General features: G+C 50.3%; 1 protein-coding gene and 1 long non-coding RNA gene across 3 annotated transcripts in view; one reads left to right on the top strand and one right to left on the bottom strand.

Annotated features, from left to right (window-relative positions):
• Nucleotides 1-23,275, bottom strand: part of MTMR14 (myotubularin related protein 14) — a 94,340-nt gene that overhangs the window by 30,707 nt on the left and 40,358 nt on the right. For both annotated transcript variants that reach the window (XM_081182312.1, XM_081182311.1), the window contains exons 12-17: nucleotides 22,318-22,394; nucleotides 21,563-21,599; nucleotides 20,368-20,438; nucleotides 18,871-18,920; nucleotides 13,872-14,010; nucleotides 7,544-7,720 (exon numbers count right to left, since the gene is read on the bottom strand). In XM_081182312.1, coding sequence (XP_081038438.1) covers nucleotides 7,544-7,720; nucleotides 13,872-14,010; nucleotides 18,871-18,920; nucleotides 20,368-20,438; nucleotides 21,563-21,599; nucleotides 22,318-22,394 — 551 coding nt within the window. The remainder of the gene's footprint in view (nucleotides 1-7,543; nucleotides 7,721-13,871; nucleotides 14,011-18,870; nucleotides 18,921-20,367; nucleotides 20,439-21,562; nucleotides 21,600-22,317; nucleotides 22,395-23,275) is intronic.
• On the top strand, nucleotides 14,296-15,672 carry LOC308581371. Its single transcript, XR_014005019.1, has 2 exons — nucleotides 14,296-14,724; nucleotides 15,096-15,672. It is a non-coding gene; the product is annotated as an uncharacterized lncRNA (long non-coding RNA).

The following is a 23,275-nucleotide window of genomic DNA, read 5'->3' as shown; positions in this document are numbered from 1 at the left end:
GGAGAAGGGGGCTGGGTCCTCCCTGGCAAGCAGCCCCCAAAGCAGAAGACACTGGAACATGCCTTTTCCAGAGCAAGAGGAGGAGGAGGAGGAGACCACAGCTCAGAGGCACAGTGCAAGTTTTGCAGGCAGAGGGGGCCCCAGGTTTATTCCCTGGCAGGGATCTGCCTGTCTCGAGAGGAGATGGGGTGCACGGCCCAAACTACGACGCTGGCAACAGAGCAGCCTCTGCAAATACCACCCCAATTTAAAATATGCAGAGGGAACAAATGCAACAGCCAGGCCACACCACGGATAGGATACCCTCCTGTACTCAGGGAAGATAGTTACAGGTAGGCCGCCGTGTTGGTCTGCCATAGTCGAAACGAAATAAAAGAATTCCTTCCAGTAGCACCTTAGAGACCAGCTAAGTTTGTTATTGGTATGAGCTTTCGTGTGCATGCACACTTCTTCAGACACCAAGTGTGCATGCACACGAAAGCTCATACCAATAACAAACTTAGTTGGTCTCTAAGGTGCTACAGGAAGGAATTCTTTTATTTTGTTCAGGGAAGATACAAAACCAAGGTATCGTCTCCATGGCAGGGTGGATATGGGAGGGCAAGGTTTGGCGGCACCATCTCATTTGAAATACAACATACAATTAGACCTAAGGGTAAAAATCTCGAAGTCAGACAATTGCACAAGTGACAAAGCGCGAACGGTGCTGGAGGAAGATCAGCCAACCGCATACCTGAATTAAGGGGGGGGGAGGGCTTTACAGCGCTGCCAAAGATAGTTGGAGATAAATTTCTGTAAGTAATAATAATAATAATAATAATAATTTATTATTTATACCCCGCCCATCTGGCTGGGCCTCCCCAGCCACTCTGGGCGGCTTCCATAAAAACCAAAAATACAATAAAATATCACACGTTAAAAACTTCCCTGAACAGGGCTGCCTTAAGATGTCTCCTGAATGTCAGATAGTTGTTTATCACTTTGACATCTGCTGGAAGGGCGTTCCACAGGGCGGGCGCCACTACCGAGAAGGCCCTCTGCCTGGTTCCCTGTAGCTTTGCTTCTCGCAATGAGGGAACCGCCAGAAGGCCCTCGGCGCTGGACCTCAGCGTCCGGGCAGAATGATGGGGGTGGAGACGCTCCTTCAGGTATACTGGACCGAGGCCGTTTAGGGCTTTAAAGGTCAGCACCAACACTTTGAATTGTGCTCGGAAACGTACTGGGAGCCAATGCAGGTCTTTCAAGACCGGTGTTATATGGTCTCGGCGGCCGCTCCCAGTCACCAGTCTAGCTGCCGCATTCTGGATTAGTTGTAGTTTCCGAGTCACCTTCAAAGGTAGCCCCACGTAGAGTGCATTGCAGTAGTCCAAGCGGGAGATAACCAGAGCATGCACCACTCTGGCGAGACAGTCTGCAGGCAGATAGGGTCTCAGCCTACGTACCAGATGGAGCTGGTAAACAGCTGCCCTGGACACAGATTTGACCTGCGCCTCCATGGACAGCTGTGAGTCCAAAATGACTCCCAGGCTGCGCACCTGGTCCTTCAGGGGCACAGTTACCCCATTCAGGACCAGGGAATCCTCCACACCTGCCCGCCTCCTGTCCCCCAAAAACAGTACTTCTGTCTTGTCAGGATTCAACCTCAATCTGTTAGCCGCCATCCATCCTCCAACCGCCTCCAGACACTCACACAGGACCTTCACCGCCTTCACTGGTTCTGATTTAAAAGAGAGGTAGAGCTGGGTATCATCCGCATACTGATGAACACCCAGCCCAAACCTCCTGATGATCTCTCCCAGCGGCCGCATGTAGATGTTGAAAAGCATGGGGGAGAGGACAGAACCCTGAGGCACCCCACAAGTGAGAGCCCAGGGGTCTGAACACTCATCCCCCACCACCACTTTCTGAACACGGCCCAGGAGGAAGGAGCGGAACCACTGTATGACAGTGCCCCTAGCTCCCAGCCCCTCAAGACGGTCCAGAAGGATGCTATGGTCGATGGTATCGAACGCCGCTGAGAGATCCAGCAGAACTAGGAAACAGCTCTCACCTTTGTCCCTAGCCCGCCGGAGATCATCAACCAGTGCGACCAAGGCAGTTTCAGTCCCATGATGAGGCCTGAATCCCGACTGGAAGGGATCCAAATGGTCCGCTTCTTCCAGGCGTGCCTGGAGTTGTTCGGCAACCGCTCGCTCAATCACCTTGCCCAGGAATGGAAGATTTGAGACTGGGCGATAGTTGGCCATCGTGGCCGCATCTAAAGATGGTTTTTTAAGAAGCGGTTTAATAACCGCCTCTTTCAGCGGGTCTGGGAAGGCTCCCTCACGGAGGGAAGCATTCACCACCCCACAAAGCCCATCGCCCAGTCCTTCCCGGCTAGCTTTTATAAGCCAGGATGGGCAAGGATCCAGGAGACAGGTGGTTGGTTTCACTCGTCCAAGCAGCCTGTCCACATCCTCGGAGGTAACAGATTGGAATTGATCCCACTCAACTTGACTAGACAGAACTCTAGCACTCTCCCGCCCCGGCCCTGCTCCCACGGTGGAGTCTACTTCTTCCCGAATCTGAGCGATTTTATCTGCAAAAAACTTTGCAAAATCATTGCAGGAGAACATGTGGCCCGTACTGGGCCCCGATGTTGCAGGTGGTTCCGCTAAATTGTGAACCACCTGAAAAAGTCTCCTGCTGCTGTTTTCTGCAGATGCAATAGAGGCGGTGAAGAAATTCTTCTTCGCCGTCGCTATCGCCACTTGGTAGGCTCGACGTTGAGCTCTAACCTGTGTCCGGTCAGATTCGGAATGAGTTATCCGCCACCGGCGCTCTAGCCGTCTCAACGATTGTTTCATTGCCCTCAGATCCGTGGAAAACCACGGGGCTGTCCGGGCTCCATGCAATCGGAGAGGGCGCTTCGGAGCCAAACAGTCAATAGCCCTGGTTAACTCCACATTCCAGCGGGCCACCAGGGAATCGGCTGAAAGGCCATCAACATGGGATAAAGTATCCCCTACCACTCTCTGGAAACCATTTGGATCCATTAAGTGGCGGGGGCGGACCATCCGAATTGGTCCCACCTCCCTGCAGAGGGGAAGGGTCGCGGAGAAGTCCAGTTGCACCAGGAAGTGATCTGACCATGGCACTTCTTTCATTTCGCTTTTACTTAGTGTCAGATCACCAACATCCATAGAGGTAAACACCAGGTCCAAGGCATGTCCACGGCTGTGGGTTGGGCCAGACTTATTCAGGGACAGCCCCATGGAGGCCATGCTTTCCACGAAGTCCCGAGCGGCCCCTTGTAAGGTCGTGTCGGCATGGATGTTAAAATCCCCTAGGACAACCAAGCTAGGTGTCTCCAGGAGAACATCCGCCACGACCTGAAGCAGCTCGGGCAGGGAATCCTTGGTGCAGCGGGGAGGTCGGTACACCAAAAGGAATCCTGTACTGCCCCTATTGCCCAACTTCCAGAACATGCACTCAGAAAACTGGGTCTTCCCAATAGGACGCCTGGTGCAAACTAATGACTTCCTAAAAATCACTGCAACCCCCCCTCCCCGCCCATGTGACCTGGGTTGCTGTGCGTAAGAGAAACCTGGTGGACAAGCAGCGGCAAGGACAGGCCCATCTGCTTCATCCAACCAAGTCTCTGTTACACATGCCAGGTCAAGTCCTCCATCCACGATCAAGTCATGGATGGCAGTGGTCTTATGAATCATTGACCTGGCATTGCACAGCAGCACCTTCAGGTCATGTGGGTATCCCTTGCTGATTCTAGTATCCATCCGGTCAGGACCAGACCCGGAGGCAGGGATAGTCCTCAGACAACGACTAAACCTGCCTCCTCTGTAATGACATGGTCTGGTCTTAGCGTAACTCCTCCTCCTACCCGTGATCACTGAGATCGGTTGTCCCAGTGCATCTCCCCCTGTGGAACATGCCCTAGCCATTTTGTGGGCTGGGGCCCACTCCCCGGCAGCCCTGACCCCTCCCCCTAAAAACAAAATAACACCTTAAACAAACAAACAAAACCAATAAACCAATACAAACAAAAAAATGTAAAAATTACAAAAACATCAAATTAATAATAATAATAAAAATTCCCCAAGCCCAACCAAACATCAATCCCACCCCCACCCCCCACATACAAAAAATCCAGAGAAAATTTTTAAAAACATTTTAAAAACACTCTGTGCCTCTCCGGCAGTAACAACTGTCCTAGTGAGGCCTGTCAGGCCCCGCCCTGGGCCAGGTGGTAAGTGGCAGGGAGGAGCAGGGCCCTCAAGCACTCACTCAGGGGAGTCCTCCTGGGCAGCAGGCAGCAAGCAGCAGGCAGTCCTTATGAGGCCCCAGGCCCCGCCCCAGGCCAGATGGTAAGTGGCAAGAGCAGGGCCCTCAAGCACTCACTCAGGGAGTCTTCCTGGGCAGCAGGCAGCAAGCAGCACGCAGTCCTTGTGAGGCCCCAGGCCCCGCCCCAGGCCAGATGGTAAGTGGCAAGAGCAGGGCCCTCAAGCACTCACTCAGGGAGTCTTCCTGGGCAGCAGGCAGCAAGCAGCACGCAGTCCTTGTGAGGCCCCAGGCCCCGCCCCAGGCCAGATGGTAAGTGGCAAGAGCAGGGCCCTCAAGCACTCACTCAGGGAGTCTTCCTGGGCAGCAGGCAGCAAGCAGCACGCAGTCCTTATGAGGCCCCAGGCCCCGCCCCAAGCCAGATGGTAAGTGGCAGGGAGGAGCAGGGCCCTCAAGCACTCACTCAGGGAGTCTTCCTGGGCAGCAGGCAGCAAGCAGCACGCAGTCCTTATGAGGCCCCAGGCCCCGCCCCAGGCCAGATGGTAAGTGGCAGGGAGGAGCAGGGCCCTCAAGCACTCACTCAGGGAGTCTTCCTGGGCAGCAGGCAGCAAGCAGCACGCAGTCCTTATGAGGCCCCAGGCCCCGCCCCAAGCCAGATGGTAAGTGGCAGGGAGGAGCAGTACATTAATTTCCTAAATTGGGTGCCATCGCGAAAAGATATCACCTGCCTGCGGGCACAAGCCACCTTCCTCTTCAAATGGAAGGGGCACGAGCAAAGTCTCTTCTTACACCAATGGACAGAACAACAGACAGCTCTATAGCAACTCTGGCTGCAGCCGAGGGTGGGGTATGGGAGAAAGCGAGCAGAGCACATTCCCAAAATTTGAAACACTACTCTGAAATATTTAGCACTATCTCACTTGTATGCTATCTAGATTTCAGCTTTGTGGTTTTCTTTGCTATGTGCTTTCGGTTCGTATAACCAATTCCTTACTTGCTACAGATTGAGAGTGTGTGTGATCTGTTTTGGTTCAGATCTATAGTTCTTAAATCTTCTATGCTTTTCATCTCTCTGCCTTTCCAAACTCATGTTCCTTGACAAGAACTGCATTTGATTTGAGCCAGTTTTAGTTTCTTATTGCAATCAATGCCTTGACATTTTTAGAAAAGCACTTCAGATAGTTCAAGACTTGCCTGGTTAATGACTCAAGAGGCCTCTGGTTGGCTTAAGGGTTGGAAGTAACACTCCAGGGCTTCAAGCCACAGGAGAGAGTCTTCTATATGTTTAAAATAAGCACATTGCTTTTCCCCATTCACTGACGGGATCTGCAGTTCCCTCCCAATATTTTGCTATTAATACATGCGCCGAGGCTAACGAATGCACCACCAAATTCACCCTCTTTCGTTGGAAGTATGTACCGTATTTTTTGCTCTATAAGACTCACTTTTTCCCTCCTAAAAGTACGGGGAAATGTGTGTGCGTCTTATGGAGCGAATGCAGGCTGCACAGCTATCCCAGAAGCCGGAACAGCAAGAGGGATTACTGCTTTCACTGCACAGCGATCCCTCTTGCTGTTCTGGCTGCTGAGATTCAGAATATTTTTTTTCTTGTTTTCCTCCTCCAAAAACTAGGTGCGTCTTGTGGTCTGGTGCGTCTTATAGAGCAAAATAAATATGGTACCTTAAAATAAAAAATCACGGCGCCCATCGTTGACTCATAAACGACAATTTGATCGATTTCCTTGCAATTTAGCCCCCCAAAATCTTTTCATTTTATTTCCTCTAAATACAACTAAATCTGACGTAACGCCGACCACATCTCCAGCATAAGGCAGCTGGTAACCTGCACATCTTTTCAAGTTCAACAGAGCAACAGCGAGACTATGTAGTTCGTAAAACACTGCAGATCCTGGTCCCGAAAGGATTTCACGTGGCACTAACCAATTGTTGCCTTCTTCCCAGACTCCCTACCCACCCAAACGTGCTCAAGCACTTAAAACAAATCTTTACGACGGGTTTGTTCAACACCGCAGGAGGGGAAGAAGAGAGACACAATTTACAGAGTCGAATTTGGAGCAGTTGTTCAATAATTTTGCATCGAGCTATACCTGCATGATACCGAAAGCTTCCTTCAGGCGGCCCAACTTCTCTTGCCCACGGATGGCGTGGCACCTTCTTCCCCAAGCCCCCAATTCCAGCATTCATGGGCACAGCCCCCTGCTAGCCATGCCTACGTTTTAACACAGTCCTCTAGCATTCCCTTCCAAAGCAAGATGCAGAGAAAGTACCAGAGTGCCTCTGGGTGCTTTTACAAGCAGACATAAACAGGGCACTTTCCTAGGTGTCCCTGGATTTGCTGGGCCACACGCATAATCTGAAGCCCGGAAGCACAACTTCTGGCACCGCCAAAAATATGAACCTACTCTCTTTTTTCAGAATTAAAAATTCTAGAGCTCATGGACAAACTGAAAACTGCGGACAGTGGGAAATCCCTAAAGCCGTAAAAGGGCTACGCAGGAATTTTTAGGGATATCTGGCTCGACCTAGTACAGTGATACCTAAGGTTAAGAACTTAATTCGTTCCGGAGGTCTGTTCTTAACCTCAAACTGTTCTTAACCTGAGGTACCACTTTAGCTAATGGGGCCTCCTGCTGCCACCGTGTGATTTCTGTTCTCATCCTGAAGCAAAGTTCTTAACCCGAGGTACTATTTCTGGGTTAGCAGAGTCTGTAACCTGAAGCGCCTGTAACCCGACGTACCACTGTACTGCTTCTTGTGCAGCCAGTACAACCCAGTGAAGTTTCTTGACCCCCTCCAGCCTCAAAGGGCTGCCATCCCCCAAACTCAGTATTTTTCTTCCTCTCCTCATTCTGCTAAGTCGGCACCGGGCCCAGAACTGAGGCAGCAGGAGCAGACATCTCAGGTGGCAGAATCCGGGTGGAACTAAAGAGCAGCAAATTGCCACTTTAATTATATTTTTACCGCAAGGGGAAGGGCAGTGGGTGCTTTTTCCTTGCGGCGGCACTTGGTGAAAAGTTCCCAAACTGCTGCCTGAGAAGGAAATTTGTGTACATTTGCATGATCGATTCCTTCCTAACGCCCGATTTTTCTAAAAGAGGGAAAGGAGGGTTTCTTTCATGGGCAGCTGCTAGAATGCTGCCGCCATCGCTTCTCCTGCAGACTATCACCAATGTCGTGCGCAGCTTGGCAACCTGCCCCAACCCCCCGCTCTCCAAAGTGATAGAAGCCTCACTCCGTCTCTCACCTGGCTTTGGGCACTTCCAGAGGACTGCTGCCCAGCCTGGAGAAGTTCTCCGAGTGGTTGGAAGAAGAGGAGCTGGAGGACTTGGCTTCGAGCACGCCCTGGACGGGCAGCCGTTCCTCGGACGGTTGCGGCCGACCCCACAGGACTGTCTGTGGGGAGGAGGCGCAGTTTTTCCTCCTGCAAAAAAATTAAATTAAAATAGTAATACAGAAAAAATAAGGAAACGCACCTACTTGGGCTGCGAGTGCCAAGCCAAGTGGGGAAGAAGAAGAAGAAGAGTTTGGATTTGATATCCCGCCTTTCCCTCCCTTTAAGGAGTCTCCAAGCGGCTAACATTGCCTCCTAACTGCTCCACTCCCTCTCTACCAGAAAGGCTTCCAGGAAGGTCAGGCCAAAGGTTTACAAGGTACTCTCAAAATGCTCAGACCATTAACTGGAGCTCAGCATCCTCTCCAAAGAGAACAGCATCCAGGAGGGTCGCCTATTCCCATAATCATGGATCTTTCCCCCCTTTTAAAAAATAATAATCTATACAACAAGAAAAAGAGATAATATATATAACACTTCTATTCCACCTCTCCAATAGAAATGGCTCACAGCAGCTAACAATAGGTTAATCTACTGAACTTTTGGAGTTCACTGTCATAAAAAAAATATATAGAAAGCCCAGAATACAAAGGGACAATCACCCTCCAGCAACAAAGCAAATCACAATCAGAACAGGAGCTGAAAGCTATTCATACCCTAAAAGCCTTATTAGAAGATTTTTAGCCATCAGGTGAAAGACTGCTGAAGAGGGCATTTACATAGCGCTCTGCAGCCTACAGAGTCGCTATTATTCCCATTTCGCAGATGGGAAGGCTACACCCAAGAGAACAATGATAAGCCTAAAGTCAGCACAGCGAGTTTATGGCTGGGGCAAGATCTGAACCAGGAAACTTTCCAGCTCACCTCCCCTGCTCTGAGTCTCTCTGCTACTACAGCAGCTCTCTCGGGGCCAGACCCCAAGCACTTCCAGCAGCTGCCTATTCTGCAGTTCTTAATTCAGGTTCCCAAGACAATGGAGCTTTGCTGCTGCTGCTGCTATGGAGATTCACTCTTTTGATTTCCAAGCACCTGCTATTGTGAAGCAAAGCTTGGATCCTGAGCTGAGAAGGGTGAGATAGACCCAAACTTGACTGGGATAAGCTTGCACTGAGTGACAGGTGCCATTTCTGCCCTCTGAACATTTCCATGACGTTTATCACCCGCACGACCTAAAAACACCAGGACTTTAACCTTTCCCCCTCCTCCCTTTGTATTCTGGGCTTTCATAATCATCGTTCCCTCACCTTCTATCATTCAAGCCCTTCCAAAAATACAGTGGTACCTCGGGGTAAGAACTTAATTCGTACCGGAGGTCCGTTCTTAACCTGAAACTGTTCTTAGCCTGAGGTACCACTTTAGCTAATGGGGCCTCCCGCTGCCGCTGCACGATTTCTTTTCTCATCCTGAAGCAAAGTTCTTAACCCGAGGTACTATTTCTGGGTTAGTGTGTAACCTGAAGCGTCTGTAACCTGAAGTGTCTGTAACCCGAGGTACCACTGTACTGAAATTCTGAGGACAGGCTACATTTTGGAAGCAAGCTAAAGAGCACGCAGCAAATACTAATCTTTGCAGAACTGATTCTCAGCAGAGAAAAAAGATGGGGGGGGAGGGGGACAGACACAGGCTTAAGAGCAGAATTGTGACAAATTTGCTCTCTCTTCCATCTCGTTCTGCTTTCCCAGGTGTTACCATGCAGCCTTGGGAGCCATCTCCCCACTGCCAAGGAGAGGTGCCAGGAATTCTTTGCCCCAAAGGGTGAATTCACAGAGGGTTTCCTATGTCTAATGTAGACGTTGCTAGGATTAAGCAGGATAGCATTTAGGTGAATCCGGAAGGTGGGCTGCAGCCATTGCATAGCGGCACCTTCTCCCCAGCTGCTGTGATCACAGGAACACCTGCAGGCTGCCTTTAGCTACGGCCAGATTTGCACAAACCACCCCTCTCAATTGCAGACACACATAGCCCTGGAAGAGCTATAGGGCTGCTCGTGTTCAAGGGGAGGTTTGGTGCAAGCCAGCCCTTAGCAGCTGGGAAACCTGAACCTTCTACAGCCGTTCCCCCTCCCTGCTGCCGCCCCAATGCTTTCTGTTTCCCTCGCTGCCTGCTGAGCGATTATCAGAGGCCTGGCTTATTACCCCTTGCTGCGCACGTTAATAAGGGCTCTCCTGAAACCCCAGGATTTCCTCGCAAGACCCTCGGCGACTCGCTCTCCAGAGCGGCGAGGCAGCGGGGCCAGGCTTTCGAGAGCCTTTATGCACTCCCTTGCCTTGTGATTGCTGCATTGTGCGCGGGCACAAGGCTGCGACTTAATGAAGTGCCTAATAACACAGCCACAGGCACTCAAGCAGGCAGGCAGAGAAGAGAGGCAATTAAAAAAAGAGAGAGGCTTTTAAAAACAGGACAGGGCTCCCCGCAGCTTCCGCAACCGTCCCAGCTTTTGTGAGGGGGGTGGGGAGCACGCGGGGGGAAAGAGAGAGAGAGGCCCAGAACTGGCAGCTAAAAATGGGCTTCCTTGCATGGAAGAGATTCGATTTTCTCCCTTGCACGCAAGAAGAGCCCTGCAGGATCCGGCCATCTAGCCCAGCATCCTGTTCTCGCAGTGGCCAGCCTGTAGGAAACCTGCAAGCAGGATGGAAGCACAAAGGCTCTCTTCCCGCATCCTGTGGTTTCCAGCAACTGACATCCAGGAGGGCTGGTGCCTCTGACTGTGGAGACAGAGCGTACTATGGTTTGCGCCAAACCGCCTACACGGCCGATGTCTTATGCCAAACTTCTCCAACCAGGCACCCTCCAGATGATGTTGAGTTCCAAGCCAGCGTGGCCATACTGCTGCAAGGGATGATGGGACTTGTAGTCCCAACACCTGGAGGGACCCATGTTGGAGACAGCGACCCAAGGAGCCATGGCCCTTTTCCCAAATGCACATCTGGGTTAAAGGAAGGTCCCGGGTCAGAGGAGACCGAATAAGCCAAGGTCCCTTTCAACTCTACGATTCCTGGGCTGAATACCAACTTCCTCCTTGTCAGCAGCTGGAGTCAGGTGTAAAGGTAAAGGGACCGTTGACCATTAGGTCCAGTCGTGACCGACTCTGGGGTTGCGGCGCTCATCTCGCTTTACTGGCCGAGGGAGCCGGCGTACAGCTTCTGGGTCATGTGGCCAGCATGACTAAGCCCCTTCTGGCAAACCAGAGCAGCGCACGGAAATGCCGTTTACCTTCCCGCCGGAGCGGTACCTATTTATCTTATTTGCACTTTGACGTGCTTTCAAACTGCTAGGTTGGCAGGACCAGGGACCGAGCAATGGGAGCTCACCCCCGTCATGGGGATTTGAACCGCTGACCTTCTGATCGCCAAGTCCTAGGCTCTGTGGTTTAACCCACAGCGCCACCCGCGTCCCGGAGTCAGGTGTAGGTCAGTGATAAAAACCCACGATGTCAATGAAGTTAACTCTTTATTCGAAGAACCCAAAACAGTGCAGGCCTAGTGATCCCAGCAACTCTTCCCCGCAGGTCTTGCCCCAATGAGGCGGGTGCAAGGACTCAAAGTCCCTGCCTTTCCACGGCTGCCTAAGTCTCCAGGGTTTTAGCCAAGCAATCGGAGACTGTGCCTTTGCACAAACAATCTCTCCTCTGCTCTTTTCATTTCTCTGTGTGTTCTGGGAGACTAGGAGGGAGGGGGAGCTGGTTGCAGCAGCAGCAGCAGCAGCAGGAGACTCCCTGTATTCTTCTGCAGCCAGCCTCCTCTCTCTCCTGGCCTCCCTCCTCTCCAGCTTCTGAACCAGGACTGCTCTCTGTCCCAGCTTCCTCCTGCTCACTAAACCCTGTTGCCTCTCCAGCTTCTGATGCCTCCTCCCCCCAAGTCTGCTCCCTCTTCTCCCTCTGGCCACTCGTCGTTGTGCCACCACCAGTCCCCTGGCTCTGAGCCTTCCTCTCTTGGGGGGTTCCCCAGCTGGTTCCCCCCCGACACTCCTCCAAGTTTCCCTTCCAACACATACAACAGCCCCCACGGGACCGGGATTATCCTTGCACATGCTGTAAATTGAGAAATACAGAGACGGTGTGCGCACACAAAGAAGTCCTCTGGCTACAGAATCTGCCTTCCAGCTCAGAATTCCAGACAGCGCTGCACACAACTCGGGCAACCCAAGACAGCTTCCAGCTCCTGCGGAATCATCTGCCAGCCCTTCTTTCCCTGCAAGGTTTTCACTGTCAGCTACTGTGTGCCGCCTGCAATTTGACTGGGGTGCTGAGCAGACTTGGCAAGGCCACCATTTCGAGGGCTGCCCATGCTCTGAACAGATCTCTCTCTCTCTCTCTCTCTCTCTCCCTTGCACTTCAAGAAGCCAGGCATGCAACAGCAAGCTGAGGGTTCACTGTTGCCCAGAGGATTTCCAGCTGCCTCTCAGCACAGCCCAGATTTAGCTCAGAATAATTGCACTGTAAAATATCATTAGCACACGTGCTTGGGGAGGAGAAAGAAAAATTAAACTGAGCAGGGCAGGCCCGCGGGCAAGGCTCCGAAATCCCCAGCCTTTGGCTCCCTACCCTTCCGTCATGCGGGAGAGCTTCTCCTCTTCTCCCGCTAGCTCCTCTCCGGCATAGACTTCAAGGTCCAGGCCAAGGGAGGGGAGGGGAGAACAAGCCCCCCCCCCGTGGAATGACCTTCACTGTCAAGGATCCTGCTGCCCGCCTATCCTAAGGCCAAGTGGTATGCCATGCTTGGATGAAATTGGTGAGCTGGCTCCCCCCCCCCCTGGATTTGAGAGCCTTTTCTACAAAGGAAGCTGCCTTCTTCCTAATCATCCAGTCCATCTGCTTAATCATCTGGACCATCAAGCTCAGCGTCATCTATGGTGACAGGCAGCGGTTCTCCAGTTTCCCAGAAAGGAGACTTCGCAAGCCCTGCTACCAGCAGATCACAGAGTGGCATTCCGGAATGTAGGACGGCCAACTTTTGCCCTAGGAGGTGGATTTTGTGCAGTCAAGATGGGGGACGGGAGTTAGAACCCTATATCCATTGAGTCACTCCTGCCTGCCTGCCTCCCGCCCCTTGGCTTGGAAGGGCCCCCCCCCCCCGTGCCCAGGCTGAAGAACATTCCTAGTTATAAGTGAGAGGGTTGCTATCTATCATGGATGCTTTCACTGAGATTCTTGCATCGCAGGCAGTTGGAATGGATGACCCCTGCGGGACCCTTCCAACTCTATGACTGTACAGTAGTACCTTGGGTTACAAACGTTTCAACTTACATTTTTTGGGGTTACAAACTATTGTAACCCAGAAGTAAGTTGTCTGAGCTCTCGGAGGCCTCGCCGCTGCCTGGAGGCAAACCCAGATATCCGCGGGGCCTACGGAGCTCTCTGAGGCCTCCGCGAATGCCGGGAACCAAGCCCCGACATCTGCGGGGTCTGCAGAGGCTCTGCGACTGGGCTCCAGCCGTCGGAGCTCTCTGAGGCCTCTGCAAATGCCAGGAGCCAAGCCGACTGTGATTGTGGAAGAGGACCCTGAGCCCCCATCCAAACAATGAGTGCACGTAAGAAAAGAAATAAATGTTATTTTTTTCATCTAAAATACTGTCTTATTTATTTTATAGTACAGTACATTGATTATTGCCTTCATTTTATGGGTCAGTGGTCTTGTGAAACAGTAAAATTCATGTTAAATTGCTGTTTTAGGGGGTGTTTTTCGTCGTCTGGAACGGATCAATCCACATTCCATTACTTTCAATGGGAAAGTCCGCTTCAGGTTAAGAACGGACTTCCAGAACCAATTAAGTACTTAACCCGAGGTACCACTGTACAATGTCCCAGAGGCTTTCTAATTCAGTACTGGGAGAGGAACCAGTGAGGTGAGATGAATGCACCGTGTGTGTATGGGGTACTAGACAGGCCATTTCTGACTTGACAGGTGCCCTCTGCCAAATGAAGGGGTTCCCCAGGGCCTCTGCAATAATACTGAGTTTATGTGCATGCCTAATTTTGCGCCTGGATGTAGTGTGAGGCGTGTTGGAACCTCAGCCAGCCCAGCAACACACCGAGGGTGAGGTTGGCTCAAGGTACCGTTGGGGTCACTACTTCAAAAATTGGGAAGGGTGGGAGGCCTGGATGTAGCTGCTGCTACCTTAGGCCCTGTCTAAGCTATTGTAACGGACTGCTTTTGTGGCACACTAAAGCCATGCACGCGCTGCCCCACATACACCCACCCCATGGTTGAAGGCACATGCATACACGCACACACGGTCTTACCAAGCAGCCTGTGTTTGAGACCCTGCTGGCATCAGCTCCACTGCTTCGTAGGTGAAGCTCCCTGCAGCCCCAGGTGAGTTCTCCATCACAAGAGAGAAGTCGCTGCTGAGACTAGTAGGGCTGCCCCGGTCCCTCTGCTCTGGAACACAAAGAGAGCAACGTCGGACTACCTTTCTTCTATAAAGTAGCAGACCCAGCATCCCCGCAAACAAACCTCACACGGAGATCCCCACCACACATGAACTCACGCAACGGTTCGTTTTAATATTTGTGGCCTAGGATCTACGTACCTGCGGGACCACCTCTCCTGGTATGTCCCGCGGAGGACCTTAAGGTCCGCAAATGACAACATTTTGGAGGTCCCAGGTTACAAGGTGGTTAGATTGGTCATAACTAGGGCCAGGGCCTTTTCAGTATTGGCCCTGTGGGACTTGACATCTTTCCGCTGGGCCTGCAAGACAGAGCTGTTCTGCCTGGCCTTCGGTTCGGACTCAGTCTGACCCTTATGTTTCCCTCCCTTTATGGTTCTGAGGCTGCATTTTAAATTGCATTTTAACCTGTATTTTAAATTGTGCCCCCCCCCATTATGTTTTTACTGTAATTTCACTGTTGTTAGCCGCCCTGAGCCTGGCTCTGGCCAGGGAGGGCGGGGTATAAATAAAATTTATTATTATTAACAGCTTTAATCAGAAGGAGAAACATCTGTTTGCTTACTCATAATAAATAGCTCCTATGTGATAGGCAGGAGGTTCGGAGGCATATTTTGGATTCAATATTTCAGTACAGTCCATACAAGTCTAACTGCAGTCTTGCAAAAAGAACAGGAGCTTGTTTATGAACTCTATGCAAACAGGTAAGGGACGCGGGTGGCGCTGTGGGTAAAAGCCTCAGCGCCTAGGACTTGCTGATCGCATGGTCGGCGGTTCGAATCCTCACGGCGGGGTGCGCTCCCGCTGCTCGGTCCCAGCGCCTGCCAACCTAGCAGTTCGAAAGCACCCCCGGGTGCAAGTAGATAAATAGGGACCGCTTACCAGCGGGAAGGTAAACGGCGTTCCGTGTGCTGCGCTGGCTCGCCAGATGCAGCTTGTCACGCTGGCCACGTGACCCAGAAGTGTCTGCGGACAGCGCTGGCTCCCGGCCTATAGAGTGAGATGAGCGCACAACCCTAGAGTCTGGCAAGACTGGCCCGTACAGGCAGGGGTACCTTTACCTTTATGCAAACAGGTATCACATGAGATTGCATGTACATTGTGCAGTTATGCTGAAGAAGCATAAGATTACCGGGTGCAAAAGGGCTTTTTTTAAAAAAAAAAATGTTACGAAAACAAGCTTCACTGCCTGATGAGATTTCAAAATTGGCGTTTTGGTTTTTTTTAAGGGTGGGGGAAGGTGAGGCAATGTTATAATGTGGTTCCATGTGGTCAGAAATGGGACTCGGGTGTCCCACATCATAGCCAGAGATGGGCGCAAAAGGTATCAGCAGACATATCCATAACGAGAAGAGCGTGAGCTGTTTATACAGTTGCTTATTTACACAGACCACGGAACTTGGCTCTTCTTGCCACGGAATATATGTAGCTCCAATTCTGCACACTTCTCAGAAACAGCCAAACCGTTTCCAAGCTGCAGCTGAGAAAAGCATGGCAGAACTTAAGAGGGGCGGCTGGTTTTTTTTTTTTTTTGTTTTAATTATTAGCATAGATGACAGTTCAGTGATCTGTCACAAGACTGAACATTACCACCTGCAGTGGTGAGAGCAAGAGTTGCCAGGCTCTCGTTCAGAAGCAGCACCTGTTTATTTCAGAGCTCAGGAGCTCAGGCAAGGAAAAGGTGGGGAAGCTGCGGCCATTCCAGACGCTGCCGACCTCCCAAATGCGTAGCAGCCCCAGGGCAGCAAAGCCAGGAATGGGGAACACAGGGAGCTGCCTGGTGCCTGCCAGGGGTCAAGCATGTGCTTTGCCACTGAGCCACAGCCTCTCCCCAAAGAGGGGGCTGATGGGAGTTGTAGTCCATGTGATAGGAATTTTGAGGTCTTAGATATATGGCAATGTTCATAACCAGCACAGATCAGCACAGATGTACATAGATCAGCACAGGAAGGCCAACCTGAAGCCATTTTTATTCCTAAACTGAGCAAATGTTTTCTCTGAATGGTCAAAGTGGAAAAGCCTCCCCATTGTCTTTTCCTTCACAAATCCTGTCTTAAGGGTATGTCTGTGTTTGAATAGGGTATCTGAGGAATCTGGTATCTGAAGAAGTGTGCATGCACACGAAAGCTCATACCAAGAACTAACTTAGTTGGTCTTTAAGGTGCTACTGGAAGGATTTTTTTTTATTTTGAATAGGGTGTGAGCCTGTGACCTGGCCCAGGAACTAAGTATTTATCATTACAAAAGACTGGCCAGGCTCCCCAGGCAATCCAATCAAGTAACCTGCCAGACAGGAGATACCGTATTTTTCGCTCTATAACACGCACCAGACCATAACACGCACATAGTTTTTAGAGGAGGAAAACAAGGAAAAAAATATTCTAAACGAAATAGTGGATATATGATTTTTGTGGTTCATGCTGCGGCCACAGACATGTGATCTGACAGTGTGTTTGGAGTAGACCAATGCAAAAATCCTGAGGATCCATGCTTTGTAACCACGGAGGAGGGAAGGAAAGGGAACCATGGATCCTCTGCTCACGACTGCAGCAGATCCCCCCCGCCACCCGTAGGCATTCACTCCATAACACGCACAGACATTTCCCCTTACTTTCTAGGAGGAAAAAAGTGAGTGTTATGGTGCAAAAAATACGGTAAATAACAACAGGAGAAAAACAATATTCAAATTTCTATTTTAGACCGCCTTTTCTGTGATGTAGGTGTGATGTATCTGAGGGGTGGTCTTAGGTTACACCCCTTCTGTGATGTATGATGTTTCTGAGGGTGGTCTTGATCTACAGGGTGGCAATTTCAAAAGTCTTTATAAGGCCTTGCACACCATTTTTCTGGGTCCCTCCTCTCCTGCGGGTGAGGGGAGCACCCTGTTGCAACAGATCATTGAAGATCAAGCTTACTAGCTGCTTTGCTTCTCAATATTCTCTGGTTGGCCTCTGCTATTTTCTCCTACCAATAGGGAACCTATGTAAGGACTCTATATGGGCTCTTGGATACCTCATAAGGGAAAAGGGCAATTTTTGTTTACAACATCCGACACCTGAAGGACCACAGGTTCACTACTCTGGGCTAAGAAGACGCAGACCCCATTTGCCCACTCTCCTCTCCTACCCACTGTGTGGGTCACAAGTCATAAATGGGCCAATAGTGAGGCGGGAGTCACAGCTTGCTATATCCTCTTGGTGCACCGGAGCTTTTTTTAAAAAGATAAACAGGCAGTCTTTTACAATCAAAAGCAAGCAGGCCTTTGCCCACCATCAGCAAAGCCCCATGTGAGAGCATTGCGGACCCAGACCTGCTTTCAGATCTCAGCCCAGCGACAAACTTGCTGGGGGGGGGTGTCCCTGGGGCAACACCCCACCTTTCCAAGCACAGCTCCCCACCTGCAAAATGGGAGGGAACAGCATCTTATGCTTCTCACCAGTGATGTGAGATTTTTTTCTCCTTAAGAGTTATAACCAGGGGCATGTATATATATACTCAGAATTTAGTGCCAAGTTCTCTGACCAGAAAATGCTGCAGCCCAGTGGATTAGGCGTATTAAGCACACCTGCATGACTGCTTTGATTTTGCGTAACTTTAAAAAACTGCTGCTGGGAGTGTCAAGGGGAAGCAGGACTTATGCAGGAAAGTCAATTCCCGCCACCATCACTGGAAATCTTATGCCGCATCTGCACAGTACCAGACCGCTTGAAACAGTCATGGCTTTTCCTAAAAAATCCTGCGAACTGTAGTTTGCTGAGGGTCATGAGAGTTGTTAGGAGCTGCGATTCGCACAGTGGTTTAACAATCAATACCTCTTCTGAGGTTACTCTGAGAGCTGTATTTCAGTGAGGGGAAATAGGGCTCCCCTTATGGTTCGCATGGTTCTTTGGGGGAAGCCATGACTGTTTATAAAGTGATACTTTAAACATCTAGGGTAGATGGGGTCTGACTCTGCCACCTCTCTGGATCCTGAAATTTCAGCAGGCATTGCACACATAACTCGTGGGTCTTCCAATCTAAGAGGACTGGGCAGTTTGTGTATGTGCGCTTTGATCAGGGTGATAAGTTCTCAGGAAATCGAATTATTGCCACATTCTGCGGCAGCCCATGCACACCAATTGCAGTTGTCTGGTTATCTCAGAACACACACCCGTCCCTCAGCGGTTTCAAGGATTCGGCCCTTATGTAACAAGCATGGTTGTATCCAGCAAAGTGATCCCATGTGCACCGTTTGTGGAATCGAATTTCTCCCCATGTGTTCCCCCACCCCCAAAAAAGAAAAATGTTCTGGGGGTCCCACGGGGGCAGATTTGGGGAGGGAAGAGGGCACACAGGGAAAGAGGGAAAGTTCCATTGCACTAACAGAAGTCTTTTTGCTAACAGGACGGCATTGCATTAGTACAAAAATCTTTATGGAGGGGGAAACTTGAAATGGGAAGGAACTCCAAGCAGCCCAGTGATGACTGAGCGTGCTCAGGGGGGGGGGCTGGTTGACTGTTTGCGAGGAAATAGAAAACTGGTGAGGGGCAGGGGGAGAAGGGGGAGATCCCCTGGAAGTGGGGAGTGCTCTACACTGCCACATTTTGTTGCAGGCCCCTTTTGTTATCCTCATTTTCAATCAGCAGCTGAAGTAGATTTCTGTTACAGTTGTAGAGACACCGATCTTTTCTGGAATCTGAATCCAGCGACCTGGCCACCTTCCTGTGAAACTGCGATGAGCTATGGGCTCTCAAAGGCTTTTCCCAAATTCCCCTAGTGAGCGAAACATTGCTGGCCCCCCATGCCATCAGAAAGCAGACCCGGCTGAGGCTAGAGGGGGGACTGGTTAGGAGGCGGCAAGAGACACTCACTCAGCATACAGATCTCTTCCAAAGTAAATCCGGGTGGCAGGCTCTTCCGTCTAGGGCGGGGAGAGACAAAACATGACAAGTCATCAGATGCCACTGAACCACCAATGGAAAAAAGGATTTGGAAACAGGATTCCTCCAGGTCTTGACTGGTTAAACAGCTACTGACCAGGAGGGAATTTAGCCCTGCCACAGAAGAAAGGAATTTTTGGAAGTATTTGGCTTAAAAAAATACAAATACAAGTGGAAGTGAACGCCACAAGAACTTGAGAGATTTTGGCAAGGTCTTGTGAGAGTTCTGGTGCTGTTTCTCCACTGCCAGCGTGGCGTTGGGGGCTTCTGCCGCCTGAGGTGGCAGCCTCACCCTGCCTCATAGCTGGGCCGGTAAACAATAGGAGTTTGTCCTGACTGGGCTCTGCCCAGAAGTCTCTTGCTAGCCACCATTTCGAGACAGAACGCTGAACACTATCCATACCATTAATTTTTTAAAAAACAAAAAACAAGCAATCTTAGAGCCAAAGAAAACAATTCTTAAAACCAGCCATTTCGGGGGGGGGGGGAAGTCTTTCATTTAAAATCCAAAAAAACAGGCGCCGTATTTTTCGCTCTATAAGACGCACCAGACCATAAGACGCACCTAGTTTTCGGAGGAGGAAAACAAGAAAAAAAATATTCTGAATGTCAGAAGCCAGAACAACAAGAGGGATCGCTGTGCAGCGAAAGCAGCGATCCCTCTTGCTGTTCTGGCTTCTGGGATAGCTGTGCAGCCTGCATTCGCTCCATAAGACGCACACACATTTCCCCTTACTTTTTAGGAGGGAAAAAGTGAGTCTTATAGAGCAAAAAAATACGGTAATCTGGGGGACATCTGTTCTCTCCAGTGGGAGAGAGTTCCACATCCCAGGGGCCATTAACAGAAAAGGAAGGGCCTGGGCTGTCCTGTCACACAGCAAACCACAACTGTGGATGGAACTGCAAGCAGGATATCTCCTTTCAGACCCTAAGGCATAGGTTGGCATGCAATGGACTTGGTCCCCTGCTGTATAGTAAACACCTTAAATTGTGCCCAGTAAGAAAGAGACAGCCAGGGCAGCTCTTTAAGGATCGGTGACACAATTCCGCTTTGGGGCACCTGGCCGCCAAATTCTGCACTGCTTGCTGCTTCTGGACCATCTTCAAGGGGTGTGATGCTACTGCCACAGCTGCAGTGCTGTTTCAACAGCAACAGGTACGAGGCGAGAGGCCCTTTTGCCCGTTAATCCACCCCATGCGCCGACCAAACTCACGGCCACTTTTTTTTTCTTATGTAGGACTTTGCAGCCCAAACCTCTTCAGAGAAAGTGATGTGGCCCCATTTTCGCTGCAGAATAAATTAAAGCAAATTGGGCCAAGGCACCTGGGTCTCCCATCTCCCAGTAGAAAGAGCGTGCGCTAACAAGATTCTCCGTTCTTTTAGGCTGCCTTTGGTAGCAGGAAGCTCCTACTGTGGGCTCTCCTTACCTTGGCGGCTTAGCAGCCGAGAAGTCCTCGGAGGTGATGTGCTTCAGAAAATCGAAGCAGAAAAAGAAAATCTGGAGCCAAGAGAGAGAGGGAGGAGAAAGCGTGAGAGAGAGCAAGGCGCGACAGCACTTGGTAATTGACAGCTGTCATACTGTACGCCTTCCTCATCTCTGCAGGAAGGGGGCCGTCACCATCACACAAGCCTAGGCAAGACCCCCTCAAAAGCCAACACTTTTCCAGGGGTCTCCTGCTGGCCAGGCCTGAGCACTGCTTGTGAGAAGGCAGAACAACACAAACACACAGAGCTGACATGATTAAAGTAGAGACATGGCTATGGAAAGGTGTTGCACATGCCCAATTCAAGATGACCGGAGGGTCTAGGAACAAATCACTTTGGCATCCTGGAATTTAAAAGAACAAATCATGGCGCAGGGGTTTTATTTGAAGAGGAAAGCCCATCCAAGGACGATTAGGCAGCCACGCTTACACTCATTGGCCAATGCAGCCAAATTTCAGTCAAGCATCCTACCAAGCAAATACCTATGGGAAGCCCATAAGCAAAACATGAATGCCGCGAGCATTTACCCGTTTGTGATCTCTAGCAACCAGTACTCATTATGACCTAACCTTATCCACCACCAGTTTGCCCAACACTCCTTTTTCAGAGCCATCCAAGTTGGCAGACATAGTTAAATCTTGGAGTGGTGCATCCCAGTTTAACTAAGGCACAGGGCAAAGCAGTGCTTCCTTTTTTTCTGCACTGAATCGCCACCATCCAGCTTTAGGGGGGCTAATTCTGGCTTTGACTGATTGTGCGAGAGGGAGAAAAGCTTCTATCCACTTTCTCTACATTGCAGAAGGAGAAAAACCCTCTGTCCGCTTTCTCCATGCTGCTATCATGTCTAATTTACTTGCCTTTTTTCTCTAAACTGAAACACGCCAATCGCTGCACCGTTCGACGTCTACTGCCTACAGGCTTGCTGGAGGTTTCTGCTCTGGGCCATTATGGGAAATAGGAAGCTCTTTGGCTTCCCGTGGCGCAGGATGCAAATTTTTAAGCTTATCCTGCTAAAATTTTGGTAAGACCTGCACGCCTCTGGCTACCGTTCCCTCACCCCAACCCCTCCCTGCCTGGGTGGAGTCCGCCATGGGATGCTGACATCACTGCCGCTCTTTTGATGAGAGCGACACTCACCTCCTCCCCTTTGCTGAGTCGATCCACCAGCATGTGCCTGCAAGAGAAAGAGGGAAACCGAGTAGCGTTCAAACTCAAGAGCAAGCAAGGAAACAGAGGCTGTCAGTCTGTTTCTCCATTGCCCACCCAATGTTTCTTCAGACTATGAGAAGAATTCACACAAGAGGGGAGGATCTTGAGACAGGCCTAGCTTGGAGCTTTCCGTCCCCTGCTAGCTGCAAAGTAGGTTGGACTGAAGGTCTCCTGGCAAACAGGTTCCGATTTGCCAATGCTGGATTTGCTGGCCTCATAACCACCAACTAATCTGGGAAGGACAGAGCCTTCAATGGCAGCTTTAAGTTGTATTACGGTATTTTAGTATTTTTTTGGAAGCCGCCCAGAGTGGCTGGGGAAGCCCAGCCAGATGGGTGGGGTATAAGTAATAAATTATTATTATTATTATTATTATTATTATTATTATTATTATTATTATTAAAGCTTCTATCTGCATGGTCTGGGGAAATCAGAGATACCCTTCTATGATCAGTGCCCCAGTACACAGATTATCACTCACAGCTGTAGGCTGGGTGCACAGGTGCAACTGTGTGAAAGGGTCTCTATATGCTCACCTTCAAAACAAATGGCTGGTGTGGCGTAAGGAGCCCCCACCCTCAATTCAAATAGTTAAGGGAAACTGCATTAATCCACTCTGCAGCTGGTCCTACTGTTCCCTCCCTGGTTCCAGCCAAGGCAGGGCTAGCATCCAGCATGCTTACCCAAAGAGGAACCAGTCATAGGCCACGGTCAGATAAAGGATCTCCGCAGGTTCCAGGGATGCATGGATCAGCCCATCCTAAGGAACGAAAAACTGACAATACATCACAAATGACAATGGCATTCAGCTGTCCTGCATTTCCCCCTGCAGCTGTGTGGAAGAGAGACCCAAACAGGTTATAAGCCAAAGTGCTGTGTTCCTATGACTGAGAAATGGTTTCTTGTCAATGCAATGAAGCTATGCCAGCAATTCTCTCCAAAGCTATGTCATGGGGGGAGCTCCAGACTGAAAGCCATTTTTGAAAAGCAAGCTTCTCGTCCTCAGTGTTATAGGAGAAAAAAAAGCCGTGACGTTTACAAACACCATGGGACAAATTTGACACCCACAGTTCTGAAGAGGCACACCTCTCTTTTTTTTGCTGCTTCTCCGCCCTTCCAGTCGCCTCTCATTCCAGAGATTTTTTCCCCTGCATTTCCCGACATCCCAGCTTTATCAGCAAGTGAAAATTATGCAAATGCAAAAGACTCAATGCACTTTTGCTTGAGCGAACACAATTTGCTCCTGCTGCGGAACAAGAAACGGTAAGGAACAATAAGGGATGTGGATCAGAGGACATCAAGGAATTCAGTTTTTGTTAAGAGAGAGAGTGTGTGACTCTGGCCTCTAAGGTCACAGGGAAGGGAGGAGTAAAAGTTTCAGCTATTCACAGCCTAGAAACCAAAATGGGAGAGAATATTAAGTTTAAGGATTTCAGGGGTCCACAGTGGGGGGCCCTTCACCTGAAAATAAAGGTCACACACAAACCAAGCCCTCTTGCTCTGCCCCTGGCAGTGATTCCTTTGCCAGTCTGGAGGTACCAGCAAATGTTTGACCTCACTTCCTTCCCTGCCCCTCTGGAATTAGCTCTGTATGGAGGCTCCAGCAGACAAGGAGTGCAAGATTTTAATTCGGTGCAACTC

This window comes from Podarcis bocagei (assembly GCF_964188305.1).
Source record: "Podarcis bocagei genome assembly, chromosome: 2".
Taxonomy (NCBI): domain Eukaryota; kingdom Metazoa; phylum Chordata; class Lepidosauria; order Squamata; family Lacertidae; genus Podarcis; species Podarcis bocagei.
The sequence above is the reverse complement of the archived record's forward strand: the minus strand, read 5'-3'. Positions and strand labels throughout refer to the sequence as shown.